The sequence below is a fragment of the Orycteropus afer genome, unplaced genomic scaffold, assembly GCF_000298275.1.
Source record: "Orycteropus afer afer isolate SDZICR_OR568_19922 unplaced genomic scaffold, OryAfe1.0 scaffold00128, whole genome shotgun sequence".
NCBI classification, from domain to species: domain Eukaryota; kingdom Metazoa; phylum Chordata; class Mammalia; order Tubulidentata; family Orycteropodidae; genus Orycteropus; species Orycteropus afer.
In genome coordinates, this window is record NW_006921715.1 from 996,971 (window position 1) to 1,010,425 (window position 13,455).

General features: G+C 51.6%; 1 protein-coding gene across 1 annotated transcript in view; it reads right to left on the reverse strand.

Annotated features, from left to right (window-relative positions):
- EML1 (EMAP like 1) overlaps positions 1 to 13,455 on the reverse strand; it is a 100,455-nt gene that overhangs the window by 24,599 nt on the left and 62,401 nt on the right. Inside the window, exons 9-15 of the mRNA XM_007944607.2 lie at positions 11,363 to 11,497; positions 10,500 to 10,599; positions 8,222 to 8,376; positions 6,535 to 6,660; positions 6,228 to 6,359; positions 2,932 to 2,999; positions 599 to 687 (exon numbers count right to left, since the gene is read on the reverse strand). Of these exons, the coding sequence (XP_007942798.2) occupies positions 599 to 687; positions 2,932 to 2,999; positions 6,228 to 6,359; positions 6,535 to 6,660; positions 8,222 to 8,376; positions 10,500 to 10,599; positions 11,363 to 11,497 (805 nt within the window). The remainder of the gene's footprint in view (positions 1 to 598; positions 688 to 2,931; positions 3,000 to 6,227; positions 6,360 to 6,534; positions 6,661 to 8,221; positions 8,377 to 10,499; positions 10,600 to 11,362; positions 11,498 to 13,455) is intronic.

Consider the following 13,455-nt stretch of genomic DNA (forward strand, 5'->3'; position numbering starts at 1 on the left):
CGTGGAAATCATACCTCAGTAAGGCTGTTAAAATAGAGTCTCTACCGCTGAGAGATTCAGCAATATTTACAGACAAAATGGTAAGGTGTCTGGAATGGCCCTGGTGGCACAGTGGTTAAAGTGCTGAGAAGCCAAAGGGTTCGAACCCACCTAACAGCTCTGCAGGAGAAAGACCTTGGAAATCTGCTTCTGTAAGGTTTCCACCTAAGAAAACCCTGGGGGGTGGCTCCACTGTGCTGCATGGGGTCACTGTGGGCGGTGACCACCTCTGTGGGCCCCAAAGGCGATGAGCAGCAGTGGGTGGGGCTACAGATGGACAAGACTGGTTAAGAGTGGGTAACTAAGAAGCTGGGCTCACGATGTCCTTCTGTCCAATTCTGTCTGAAACTTTCCAGGAGAAAACACTCACACACTCACAAACATAGTCTAGTTACATGAAAAAGTGAGGCCAAGCAGGGAAGAGAACCCCTAACTGCACAAGGATGTGCATGAACAAGTTAAATTTCACTCCGAGGAGCCTACGGAGTTGTTCTCTTCAACGTGTCTACACAGCATTCCACAGTTCAGGTGAATCATGGTGAATGGCTCGTGTTACAACCTGGTGAGTAACGCATTACAGACAGCTGCTCGTTCCCATCCGTGTGAACGGTGACCAAGTCTTTTGTTTCCGTGTCAAACACAAACCACCTGTTGAAATGTAAGAGAAGAGTAGGGTAAGTTGTTCTGCGAGGAAATGCAGTGTGACCAGCACAACAGCAGTGAGACTGTTGGAAAGGACTCATGCCAAGGGCTTGCTAAGTATTCTGTGTGTGTGTGAGAGAAACCCAAGGACAGCCAGGGCCACGAGGTGGACACCAGGGAGGTACGCACCCCTCAGAACATCCACCGCAAGGAGCAAAGGGCAGTGCGCCCAGGGATGAAGCTCAGAAGGCAGGCGGGGACGGAAAGAGGAAGGAAGTGGGTAGAGAGCTGTTACACCATGGGGACTGCAATCAGTGTCATAAAACAAAATGTGTTGGAATTGTTGAATGGAAACCCAACTCTGTACACTTTCACCCAAATCACAGTAATAACAACAGAAGCTTTTCTGTATGCAAGCTCTTCCCCAAAAAGGGAACATTCAGAACCACTATGGTACCAGCGCCAAGTCTGTCGTTTATGTGCACAAGAGAGGACGCTCTGGGCAGGGCCTTGGTCAGATGGAGCAGCAAAGGGACCACCTGCAAGAGCTTACCCGGAGATCTCACAGGGGCCTGGCGGGACGGCCTGGGATACGCTGGGACAACCGTGTGTGCGGACAGAGGCTGGCTGAGGGCCTAGACTGCATGTGAATGTTAGCGGCAACCAGCAGGGTGGAAGGGAGGACTGAGAGAAAGCAAGAGGTAAGCGGCGGGTTGGGCCCCAACAGGCCAATGAGCCTCTCGGGGCTCTGCTTCCTCAACTGTAAAATGGGGCTAAGAACCCAGGGCCACCTGGCAGGTTCCATGTTAAAGCCAAATGGGTATGAGAGTGCTCTGAATTCCTCCTGTGAGGACACAGGGCCCGGTGCGTATTTGTTAAAACAGCTGACTGGCTGCACACTCCTGTCTGCTACACTCGGGTGGTGGCAGGAAGTGGGACCTGACACTTTAGGGATGGAAGGATGTGGCCACCCCGCTGCTGCAGTTCCAAACTCCAGGGCAGACAGCCCTTCAGCAGGTCTACTGAGCGGACTTACTGCCCCTTGCCCTCCCATGGGGCCCTCACCTTCAGCTGAATCACAGAGCTGAAGGCAGGCAGGGCCGTGCACATCTGTCGCCAGGCAGATTTGCATGAACAATTCTGTTGGCCACATGGGCCCAACTCTTAGGACACTGCTGCCCACGTCTCATGTCTTTATACATACGTTCAATGTCCTAACAACGGAACCTAAGTGGAGTGCTTTGGAAGAGAGGAAAAGGGAAGGACCACTGAAGGCCCGTGAACCGCAGCCAGTGAATGCGTGACTGCGATAAATGACGTAGATCGTGGGGGATGATGACAGTCACCACCACCTCCCCCTCAGCCTACAGGCAGCTCTGCAGGCATCACCCGCGAGGCCAGGCAGACGCCATCACTGCAGAAAAGGGAACAAATGGGAAGAGACGCAGGAAGGGCTCAGAGACGCCCTGTGGCCAACAGCCAAGCTGGATCCAGATGCAGACCTGCTGCCTGGCCCCTAGGAGGTGCGTGGTAATGGTGGACTAGGAGTAGGAGGTACAAACACAGGCTGTTTCGAAAACTTGGGCAGAGCAGCTAGGAAAACAAACGGAGATTCTCAGAGCTTTGAAATGCTCTCACCTGATTCCAAAGCTGGGTCCCTCCCAACCTCCAGATCAGGGGTTTTTAAGCAGGCCATGAGGGGCCCTCTGAAGGCAAATTAGTGCATGTATATGGGTGAGTATGTGTGTGTGTGCATAGTTATGTACGTGTGTACATGTATCTGTGTTTATGGGTGTGTATGTGTGTGTATGAGTATGTCTCTATGAGTGCATATATACGTGTATGGGTGTATATGTGTATGTATGTATGGACAGGTGTGTATGTGTGTACATGTGTGTAAGTGTGTGTATGAATGTGTGTGTATGTGTGTGCATGCATGCACGTGGATGTGTATGCATGGTGGGGATGCCATGGGCACTTCTCCTGGGAGAGCATGTGGTGGGGATGCCGTGGGCAATTCTCCTGGGAGAGTGGGTCTGGACCCTTCCTCAGACTCCCAAGGCTCCCAAATATGAAAACCACTGTTTCATGTTAAGTTTTACTTTCTGGCTGTGACTGAATTCTCGGGATGTCACTGGACGCTGAGGAGACGCGGCCGAAGGCTACGCCATGCCTGTCACTGAAGACATCAAACAGACAAGCCGCTTTCTGCAGGCTTTGAGAACGCCGACCATGCCCGCCTGGACTTACCTTCCAGTCAGTGTTCCGACTGCAACCACAGACCCTGAAGGATGAAAACCAGAAGACTGAGCTGGATCCTAGAACATTTTAAAGGAAGTGTAAATTGACGGCCGACACAGGCAGTACCATAAACACAAGCACAGCTCTAGTCCCTCAGGGGTGCGTGGCTGCGTTTGGGGGTCAGTGCTCTCCAGGGAGCAGGCGGACTGTCTACCCGGAGGCATGTCGTGCTTCCGGGATACTCCATTTTTAGCCTTTGAGGATCTTCCCTCTTGTCTTATATCCTCTCTCACGGCCACTCACCATGATGAAGTGCCATCCTTCCGAGCCATGTTTTACGTGACAGCCCCTTCGGTTCACTCCGCTCGGTGACTGATAAGCTCGTCTTACACAGGTGTGCTCTGGCTGTCTGGATGTGTGGCCACTGTACCCAATTCCATTATGCAGATACTGGGTGAGGGCAGAGTTGGGGCAAGACGCTATGGCAACCCGGAAAGACTCCAAGACGAGTGAGGCACAATCTAGCTTTTGTGGGGTATACTCCTGTTCACCACTAACTGAAGCAAGCTGGAACCCGAGGGATGAGAGGTCAGAACCTAGGGCTGTGGAATCGCAGAGCAGGGACAGATGGCGCTAGACTGGGGACACGGGTGAAGGCTTCCCATGTTGGGAGCCTCGGACTTGGCAGGAAGAACGGTCAGTGGTGAAGGTGGGAAGTGGGCACCCCAGAATGGTTTGGGATCAGCGTTTTTATGGAGTGAATTGCATCTCCCCCAAGAGAGACGCTGAAATCCTGGTCCTTGTGCTTGGGACTATGACCGTGACTGGCAATAGGGTCTTCGAAGATGATGTCAGTTGAGTGCCGTCCTCATAAAAGAGAAGAGACACAGAGACAGGGAGACACAGACACGTGCAACGCTGCAGCTGCGAGTCAAACACACCTGGAGCGGCCAGGAGCTCGGGGAGAGGGAGGCCTAGGCCCGTTTGTCTGTCAGAGCCTCCGAAGGGAGCAACGTGGCCAACAGCCTGACTCTGACTCCCAGCTCTATAACTACGAGACAATACATTTATGTTCCGATAAGCCACCTGCTCTGTGCTGCTTGCTACAGCAGACCTAGAAAATGACGGCAGGGGCCCAGGGGCCTACGGTGTGATCAGAGGTGTGGGAGCAGCAGAGCTCTGGGCAGACGTGAGGACGGCGGGCCGAGGGCGGCGGGTCTCCACTGTGGACTGTACGGGGTGGGGGTGGGAAAGGTCATGGAGACAGGAGTACTGTAGCCCGTGCTGCCGAGGAAGGGCTCTGGAGGAAACAACAACACAGTGAAGGTGGCTTTTTCTTTACAATAGAAGGGCTGTCACGGCCAGAACTGTTGTGGGTAGAAGATCACGTGGCAGGGGTGTTTGGAACGGATGGAAGTGCGAAGAGATGCATCAGGAAGAACAAGGGAAAAAGACAGTGGCCATGTGGCCGTGGAAGAGTGCATGGGAACCAGTGGACACTCAGGGATCCGAGGCTGGAGGAGACAGTCCGGGTCCTGGTCCTGCGATCTCAGTGCTTTTCCCGACACGGGAGCTGCAGGGAAGCTCAGGAGTGCCCCTGTCACACACACAACTCCCTCTCATGGCAAGCTTCCGCGTCTACAGGGCACTTGGATGAACAAGTCATTCGAGCCCCACAGCACCACTGGCGTAAGTGACTGGCCTGCGTCTCTGCCCGACTTTCAGCTCAGTGCTCCTCCCCGTATGTCAGGCTGACTGTTAACAGCCTGGCCGGGCAGGGAGATGGAGGAACTGTCTCTGCTGCTAGCAGAGCCGCTGAGCCACAGAGACCACACGGAAGGCCGTCCTGCCTGACACTGTGTCCCTGCTGCATGCATGGCTGCCATCACCTCTGCCTGACCCCTCGTGTGTCCCCAGTCTTATCTTCCCTCCCCGAACCCCTAGCAAGGGCAGGTAACACTCAAGGCCCTTTCCTCTAGCCTCCTCCTGCTGCCTCGGGCCACTCCACGCTCTCTTCTTCCGAAGGCTCAGCTCATGGCCGCAGGGGCCAGGGCTTCGAGGTCAGCAGCGCCAGCGCGTCACTGAAAAGTGCAGGCAGAGGGCTGAAGCTCTCCCAGGCACACGGGGAGTGCTGGCAACTCGGGAGGGGATGAAGGGATGATGTGTGGAGGCCACAGAGTGCTTGCCCTTAGGCAGGATTCCAACCACCATCACTGCACTAGCAACACAGGGGTGTTTCCAACCCACAGCACGATGTAGTGCCAAGAGCCTGGGTTTGGGGGCAGACTGAGCTGAGCGCAAACACTGGCTCTACTGCTTACAAACTCAGTGACCTTGGGCAAGTTACTTAACTTCTCTTAAGTCTCAACTGGAGTCCTGGTGGCACAGCGGTTAAGCTGTTTGAATCAGCCGCTCTGTAGGAGAAATGGGGCAGTTGGCTTCCATGAAAATGTCAGCCTTGGAAAACCCTGTGGGGTACTTCCACCCTGTCCTCTCTCGACACTGTGGGTCCGAATCAACTCTGGGTTTGGTTTGGACTTTGCTTCTATCCTGTTGGAATCAACTCAACAGTGGTTAGTTTAGTTGGGGCTTTGCTTCTGTGGAGATTGACAGACAGCCTTGGAAACCCTCTGGGGCAGTTCCACTCTGTCCTCTAGGGGCACTGTGAATCAGAATCGACTCCACAGTAACAGGTTTGTTTATTTAAGTCTCAATTTCCTAATCAATAAAATAAGTGTTTAAAAAACCAAAACCACTTGCTCTTGGAAGGCTGCTTTTGGGAGTAAGGGCTGTGTTGGTAAAGTGGGGGACATCACACGGTGCCCCATCAGTACACCGATTATAAGCAGGGAGGGGGTATTCCAGCCCCTCTGACATGCAAAGAGCATCCAAATCCCTTTGGCAAAGTTTCCAGAGATGCTGAGTTTAAAACTAAAGCCTTTTAACTTTACTGTCACACTCAGGTGTCGCAGAGATGAACTCATAGCCTACTTCCAGTATGGCTCCCGTGCTCATTCAGAAGGCCTGCCGTGAAGCGAGTGCGGGGCTATGACAAGGGGTTCCCAGCACTGAAGGCAGTCTATACTCTGTGCACTCACTAAACTCAGCAACCAACTCACGAGGCTGACCTGCTGCCCCAGAATTCCACAGTGAACTGCAGGAGGACGTGGGAGAGTGACTGCTCAGGCAATGCAGCGTGTGCTTTGGGATGGCTTCACACCTGGGCTCATTCCACACAGAATTTAAATACATACGGTCCAGATGACATTTTTAAAGAAAAAGGGAGACGTAACACACGTGTCTACCTCTATGACTTTGTCCCAGACGGGCCGGTGGTCAACGGCGTCCCAGAGGGTGGCATGCCGGTCATGCCCACAGGTCAAGAACTGAGGCTTGGAGGCATGGGCGGCCAGTCCCCAGAGTTCATCAGTGTGACCCTGCAGAGAAGTAAGGCAGATGGGGGCTCTCTGAACACTGCAACCTGCACCCAGGGGTCTCAAGGGGTGCTGCATCAGGGCTCAGCACCCAGGGGTCTGCAGGGGTGCCCCTCAACTGATGCAGCAGTTAGAACGCTGAGCTTAGGAACGGTCATCCTAACCTTCCTGAACGTACCTGAGTAATGGGCGTGAAGTCCCCGTTCAGTGTGCCCTGGAGAATGAAATTCCTAGTTGTCCCTATCAAGATCACATCCCCTTTCCCCTCGGCCACTGTCCGTATGGGACCGAACTGCTCTGGGATCTGTATGGATGAGAGTCATGAAAGCAGAACATGTGTAATCATGTTAAGTGAATTCTCATAGTTGTTAATTCAGAACACGTGCTGAAGACCGGGAGGACAGCCCCATCACAACTCAGTCATGTGTGGGAGCCACCTAACCCCAAGGCTTCCTTTTCAAGTGCACACACTCTGTGCATCTCGGAAGCATCAGCAAAGGGGGTTGCTTAGAATACCACAAAGCCTTTTTCTTGACAAAATGAATAAGCAGGACTCCTGCTGGTTAGTTAGCTCTTCACTTGCTTTGACTTGTGACAGTAGCAGCAGATAAAATATGGAAAGTGAAGAATAACATAACACAGCCATGAACAAGGTCCCATAACAGCCGTGAAACAAGGTCCTATAAGGCAGCCAAGAACAAGGTCCCATAACATAGCTACAAACAAGGTCCCATAATGCAGCCATGAAACAAGGTCCTTGAGTTTACCACAACTAGAAATGGTCCAAACACCAAAAACCAAACTCACTGCTACTCAATTCGACTCATAGCAACCCCTCCTTGGGTTTCCGAGGCAGTATCACTATGGAAGTAGATTGCCCAGTCTTCCTTCTGAGGAGTGGCTGGTGGGTTTGAACCGCCAGCCTTCTGGTTAGCAGTCAAATGCCTCTGGCAATTCACCCTGCACTTTTAAAATCCATCGCTCGTGTTTGTAAACATACAGCAGAATCAAAATAGGAAGTTAAAGAATTTCAAAATGCCTTAGCCAAGAACAATTTGCTACAATAAAAGAACGGACCTGCTAGACCTCAGGGACTGTGGCACCCGAGCCCGTATTCCCCCAGGTCCTCTGCCCCCGAGAGGTGTACACAGATGTGCCCACAGGTGAGCGAGCAGGTCATGATAACCCATGCTAATGAAGAGGAACCACAGAAAGCTGACCAAAAACGTCAGACAGCTTGGAGGAAACTGGATGAGGTCCTGCAGCTTTTTCTGCTATTATGACTTAACACAAGCATGTCTATGATTCTAGGGACCCTGGTGGCATGGCGGTAAAAAGCGCTCAGCTGCTAACCAAAAGGTCAGTGGTTCAAACCCATCAGCTGCTCCCTAGGAGGAAGATGTGGCAGTCTACTCCTGTCAAGATTATAACCTTGGAAACCGTGTGGGGCAGTTCTACTCTGTTGTGTAGGGGTACTGTGAGTTGGAATTGACTGGACAGCAGTGGGTTTTGGTTCTGGGGCAACTGCCACTAACTGAAAAGTAGGTTGTCTGAACGAGCAGCAGCTCCGTGAGAGACAAGGCCTGGAGATGTACCTTGGAGACCCGCTGGGGTAGTTCTTCTGGCTGATAGGCTGCTACCAGGCAGAACTGGCTTCCTGGTGTACACCACCACTAACCCTATTTCAGTTCTCAAACCACCAAGACCTCTATGATTTCAGCAAAATATATGTTGCCCCATCTAATAAAGTTTTTCTAAACAGTTTTGAAAACTGTAATCAAAATATTTCAAACTAACAAAGACCCTGGTTAGTGTCCCACTTGAAGGTTCAACGTGAATTTCAGTAACAATGCCTGCTGTCTCACCTCTGTCTTGTGAAGCTTTTGATAGTTTCCATTCCAAGAAATGAGTTTCCGGTCTTTTCCTCCTCCTGACACCAGTGTGCCATCCCTTAACATACAAAGTGCAAAGATCCCCCCCTCGTGGGCCCCTTGAACTGCATAGCATATCCGGTTCGTACCTAAATCCACCAAGAGAACCATCGTTAGTACATTGTCAAAGGGCTCACGGTGTCCTTTCCAAATCTCACTCCATTTCTGTTTAAAAATGTGATGCTGCTGGTTACCACAGCACCGTAACATGAACCAATGAAGAGCCCAGTTTCTAAGCTTTCAGAGCACCAGACAAGGTGGAGCTGGGATGCTTCACCGTTACAGAAACAATACCCCCGTGAGGCACAGTGGGGCTCCAGGGAGCACAGTGGGGCTGAGGATGCGGACTCTGAGCTGCAAACCCAGCTCGAGGGCCCTCAAGGAGCCCTGGTGGCACAGTGTTTAAAGTACTCAGCTGCCAACCGAGAGGCTGGTGGTTTGAACCCACTTAGCAACTTCTTGGGAGATGAGACCTGGCGGTCTGCCCCTTTAAAGAGGACAGCCCAGGAAACTGCATGGGCCAGGTCCACTGTCCCACGGGGTCACTGTGAGTCACACCCAACTGAGGGCTCCCAACTCGTCTTCATGAGCTGTGTGCCTCTGGACGGGTTACTCACTCGCCCACATCTCAGTGGCCACCTTTGTGGAATGGGGTCCTGCCTACCCCCCAGGTCTGCCAAGGGCTTAAACACAACTATAGGGACAACACTGAGCCCCAAGACACCAAGACAGTAGGGGTGCTACACAAGTTCCTTCTCTTTCCAGCCTTCTTTCCAGTGAGGAGAGACTCCACAAATTACCAAAACTGCCCTTGTTGTTGTTGTTACGTGCCGTCAAGTCAGACCCGACTCATAGCGACCCCTTCTTGGGTTTCCAAGGTGGTATCTCTACGCAAGTAGATTGCCCCATCTTCCTTCCCAGGAGTGGCTGGTGGGTTTGAACCGTCAGCCTTCTGGTTAGCAGTCGAGTGCCTTAGGCACTACGCTACCAAAGCGAAACTGCCCTAGATTCAGGTGTGCTGGTACCTAGTCTGCGTCATGCACAGGGCCGACATTAGAAGTAAGACAGCAGGTGAAACCACTTTGAAAACGGATATAGATTACAGAAGTAGCACATATTCTACCACAAATGTGTTACGTTTTACAATTTATGATACAGAAGTGGTAGCTGTGTGTCCATAGCAACACAACCGGCACATGGGTAAGAGTGTTCTCTTAGAACATAAATACAGTAGCAATTTCTTTAAAAACGATAAGCCCACTGCTGTGCACATAATCAGCCTTTAGAAACACCAGCCGAAGGCTGTGCCCATCAGAGAGGTTGTCCAGTATCTCGCAGCCATGTAACCGGTTACTGACATCCTCATCATCCTAACGGTCTGATTGACTCCCCTCATGAAGCTGCGGACTCCCTCACTCCCTTGGGTCTAGACAGCCTGCTCAAATGAATGGAGGTTGGTAACTCTTGCTTTTCTTCCATCTCCTCATGTTTTGGTTTTATGGTTTCCTATTGCACATGCAGGAGCTCTGGTAGCGTAGTGCCTAAGGCACTTGACTGCTAACCAGAAGGCTGGTGGTTCAAACCCACCAGCCACTCCTCGGAAGGAAGATGGAGCAATCTACTTCCATAGTGATACTGCCTCAGAAATCCAAGGAGGGGTCGCTATGAGCCGGGTCCGACTCGACGGCACATAACACCACCACCACCAACACTGCACATGCATGTGTGTGCACATACCTCTGTAGGCGCCTGTATGACCTAGAATTTAACAGCATCCTGTAAATCATATGGCAGACCTCGGAGCTACTGCAGGGTTGTGTCCAAACGACTGCAACAAAGTGAGTATCGCAAGGAAGCGAGACCCACAATTTTGTGGTTTCCCAGCGTATGTAAGAGTTATGTTTACATGATACCACAGTCTACTCAGGGTGCAACAGCATGACGAAAAAAGTCTGAAATACTATGAGAATGACCAAAATGGGCCACGGAGACATGAAGTGAGCACGTGCTATGGGATGGTGCTGACAGACCTGCCAACACAGGGCAGGAAACCTCCAGTTTGCATGGAAACGTACTGCCTGCAAGGTGTAATAGTGCAAAGGGCTAGAACCAAGGTCTGCCTGTACTAACGGAGTCTTCCAGAAATTACAGCTACCCACTTCCTTGTAACATCCCCACACGTCTGTGTCTGCACCAAGGAAGCACTTGTTACCTTTTCCCCAGACTAAGATGTTGCCACTTGAATCTCCGGTAATGGTGTCACCGTTCTCAGAGAAAGTCACACAGAGGACAAACTTTGGCTTTTCTTGTTTCTGCAGAATGTTATACACATACATCTCATTAAGACGTCCTTTCATTGGTATTAATCTGTCTAGATTCCCAGGGACTCCAGGTGGACAGTGTCAGCTTCTGTGTCCACACTGTGCCTTTCAGTTTTGGTTACTGTTACGTAATTTAGGCCATGAGATTATCTGCTCTGAAATAAAGACATTTCTGGCAACTCCAAGTGGCTGGGGAACCATGAAGGTGCAGACAGTTTAAGCTGAGGAGGGTGGGGAAGGAGACTGAGGCTGTGTTGCCATGGCTACAGCCTGCAGAACAGAGCCCCAGCACAATACAGCGACCCTCGCAAACAGCCCCTGGGGGGTGGCGGCCATGGCCCAGCACCGAGGAAGAGGGGCTATCTCCTGGTGCTCCCACAAGCCCCCAAACGGCCAGAGAAAGGCTCAGAGCTGTCTGTCTTTCTTTGCAGACGCAACATGGTGCCCACCCTCATGACGCCTTGGTGTGCGCGCTCTGTGTGAGCCCACCACTGACGCTGCCGCCCCAGGGCTGCCTCCTTCCTGTCTCTGCTCTTCTCCCCCCGCTGGGTCATCCTTCCCCACAAGCCCCAGGCCTCCCCAGCCGTGTCCGCGATCCCGGGAACAGTCTCATTACTGCGACCCCCACATGCACCCACACTTACCAATCCAAACCATCGTTAAGACTGGCATGCCTCAGACTCCTTCAAGGCCCAGCTGATCCCGCACACCACCCGGGGAGAAGTAAAACAGAAACCATGTGATTTCACATTACCTCGAATAATCCCTGCTTCTTAATGAGAGAGCTTCCTTCGAGGGCCCAGAAGTAGAGGTGGGACTTCCCACAGGTAACTATCACATTGGTGTCCGTGGGGTGGAAGTCCACAGCGAACACAGCTTCGTTGGAGCACTTTAACGAAAAGAACAGAACCAAAGGCCTCAAGTCACTTCAGAGAGTTCAGAAAATAAATAACACCAGTCCACGCACATCCAAGGCTCGCAGCGTATCTCTCGAGTTTTTCCCACATTGAATCTCTCGGGCTACAGATGTTAACCTTACGTGTCCTGTGTGCCTACCCGAGGGCAGGGACAGCACCTGGCCAGCTTGTAGACACGGTGCATACAGACTGGTGTGACAGGTGATGGAAGGGTACTGCTTCCTGGCGGAAGAGAAACTAATGGAACCGTGGGAAGCACTGTCAAGGAAGGCCGTCCATCATGACAGCGAGAGTGACTGAGAAAGTAACAGACACTCCTAACATTTCAAATGCACTGACGGCATTTTCAAGGTCAAAGAAAACTTCTGGGGTGTGAAACCATTTTCAAACGTGACTATAAATAAACAGTTTATCTGGGACACAGCTGAAGGCCTGCAGGCCTTCTTTCCTTTCTGGTGGTTAAGCATTTCTAAACTAGGAGGCTTTGCGTGCAGCACAGAAAGCAAGCACCATGTCCATCCGCTGGGACAGTGTGAGCACCATGTCTGTCCCCTGAGACAGCACAAGCATCCTGTCCGTCCCTGGGACAGCATGAGCACCCTGTCCATCCTCTGACCACAGCGCAAGCACCGTGTCTGTCCACTGGGGCAGTGTGAGCACCGTGTGTGTCTCCTAGGGCAGCAAAAACACCTGTCTGTCCCCTGGGTCAGCCCAAGCCCTGTGTCCATCTGCTGAGACAGCGTGAGCACCATGATATCTGTCCCCTGGGGCAGTGCCAGCACCGTGTCCATCCTCAGAGACAGCATAAGTGTTCTGTTGGTTTTCTCTCCATCTATTTATCACTAAAGATCAAAAGTTGGAGGTGGGGGGTGGTGACCACCCGGGAACGTGTTTTAATGGTGTTCAGATATCTGTGCAAAGCAACATATGTTCAAAACCTTTGATCTAAGTCTTACTGCAGAAGCTTATCCCTGAACCAACCAACTGCTGGTGGCTTGATTCTGACTCAGAGAGACCCTTGAAACAGAAGAGAACTGCCCCATAGCGCTTCCAAGGCTGTCATCTTCACAGAAGCAGACTGCTGCATCTCTCTCCTGTGAAGTAGCTGGTGGGTTTGAACCACCCACTTATAGTTAGCAGACAAGTGCTTCAAGTACTGCACCACCAGGGTTCCTCAAAAATGTTTATACTTTTCTCAGAGTGACATCATACACAACACAGCAATGCTTACGTTAACTTAAAACTGCAAAGAGCCGTCTCTTTCTCAGCTGGAGAAATATCTAAGATTTGTGCTGCTGTTGTTGTTAGGTGCCGTCAGGTCGGTTCCGACTCACAGCAACCCTGTGGACAACAGAACCAAACACTGCCCGGTCCTGGGCCAGCCTCACAGTCCTTGCTATACCTCAGCCCATCGCTGCAGCCACTGTGTCAGTCCATCTTGTTGAGGGCCTATCCCTTTTCCCTCCACTTTACCAACCACGACATCTTTCTCCAGGGAATCATCCCTTCTAACAACATGACCAAAGTAGGTGAGATGAAGTCTGGCCATCCTTGTTTCCAAGGCGCATTCTGGCTGCACTTCTTCACACATTTGTTAGTTCTTCTGGCAGTCCACGGTACTTTCAGTATTCTTCACCAATACCACAACTCAAAAGCATTAATTCTTCTTTGGTTTTCCTCATTCACTCTCCAGTGTGGTACTTAAATTTGTGTGTCAACTTGGCTGGGCCTGGTTGAGTGGCTGGGGAGCTGGATATACTACTTCCCATGATGAGGCTGGTCATCAACTCCGTGGTGGAATTTACTGTGAGCAGCTCAGAAGCTGCCTTAGGGACGTGGTCTGCTTCCTGTATACAAGGAGACACCCTGGGGAACAGTCTCTAGGGTATGGCACGCTTGAACCCTGGTTGCAACCGTGTTGTTGTTCAGC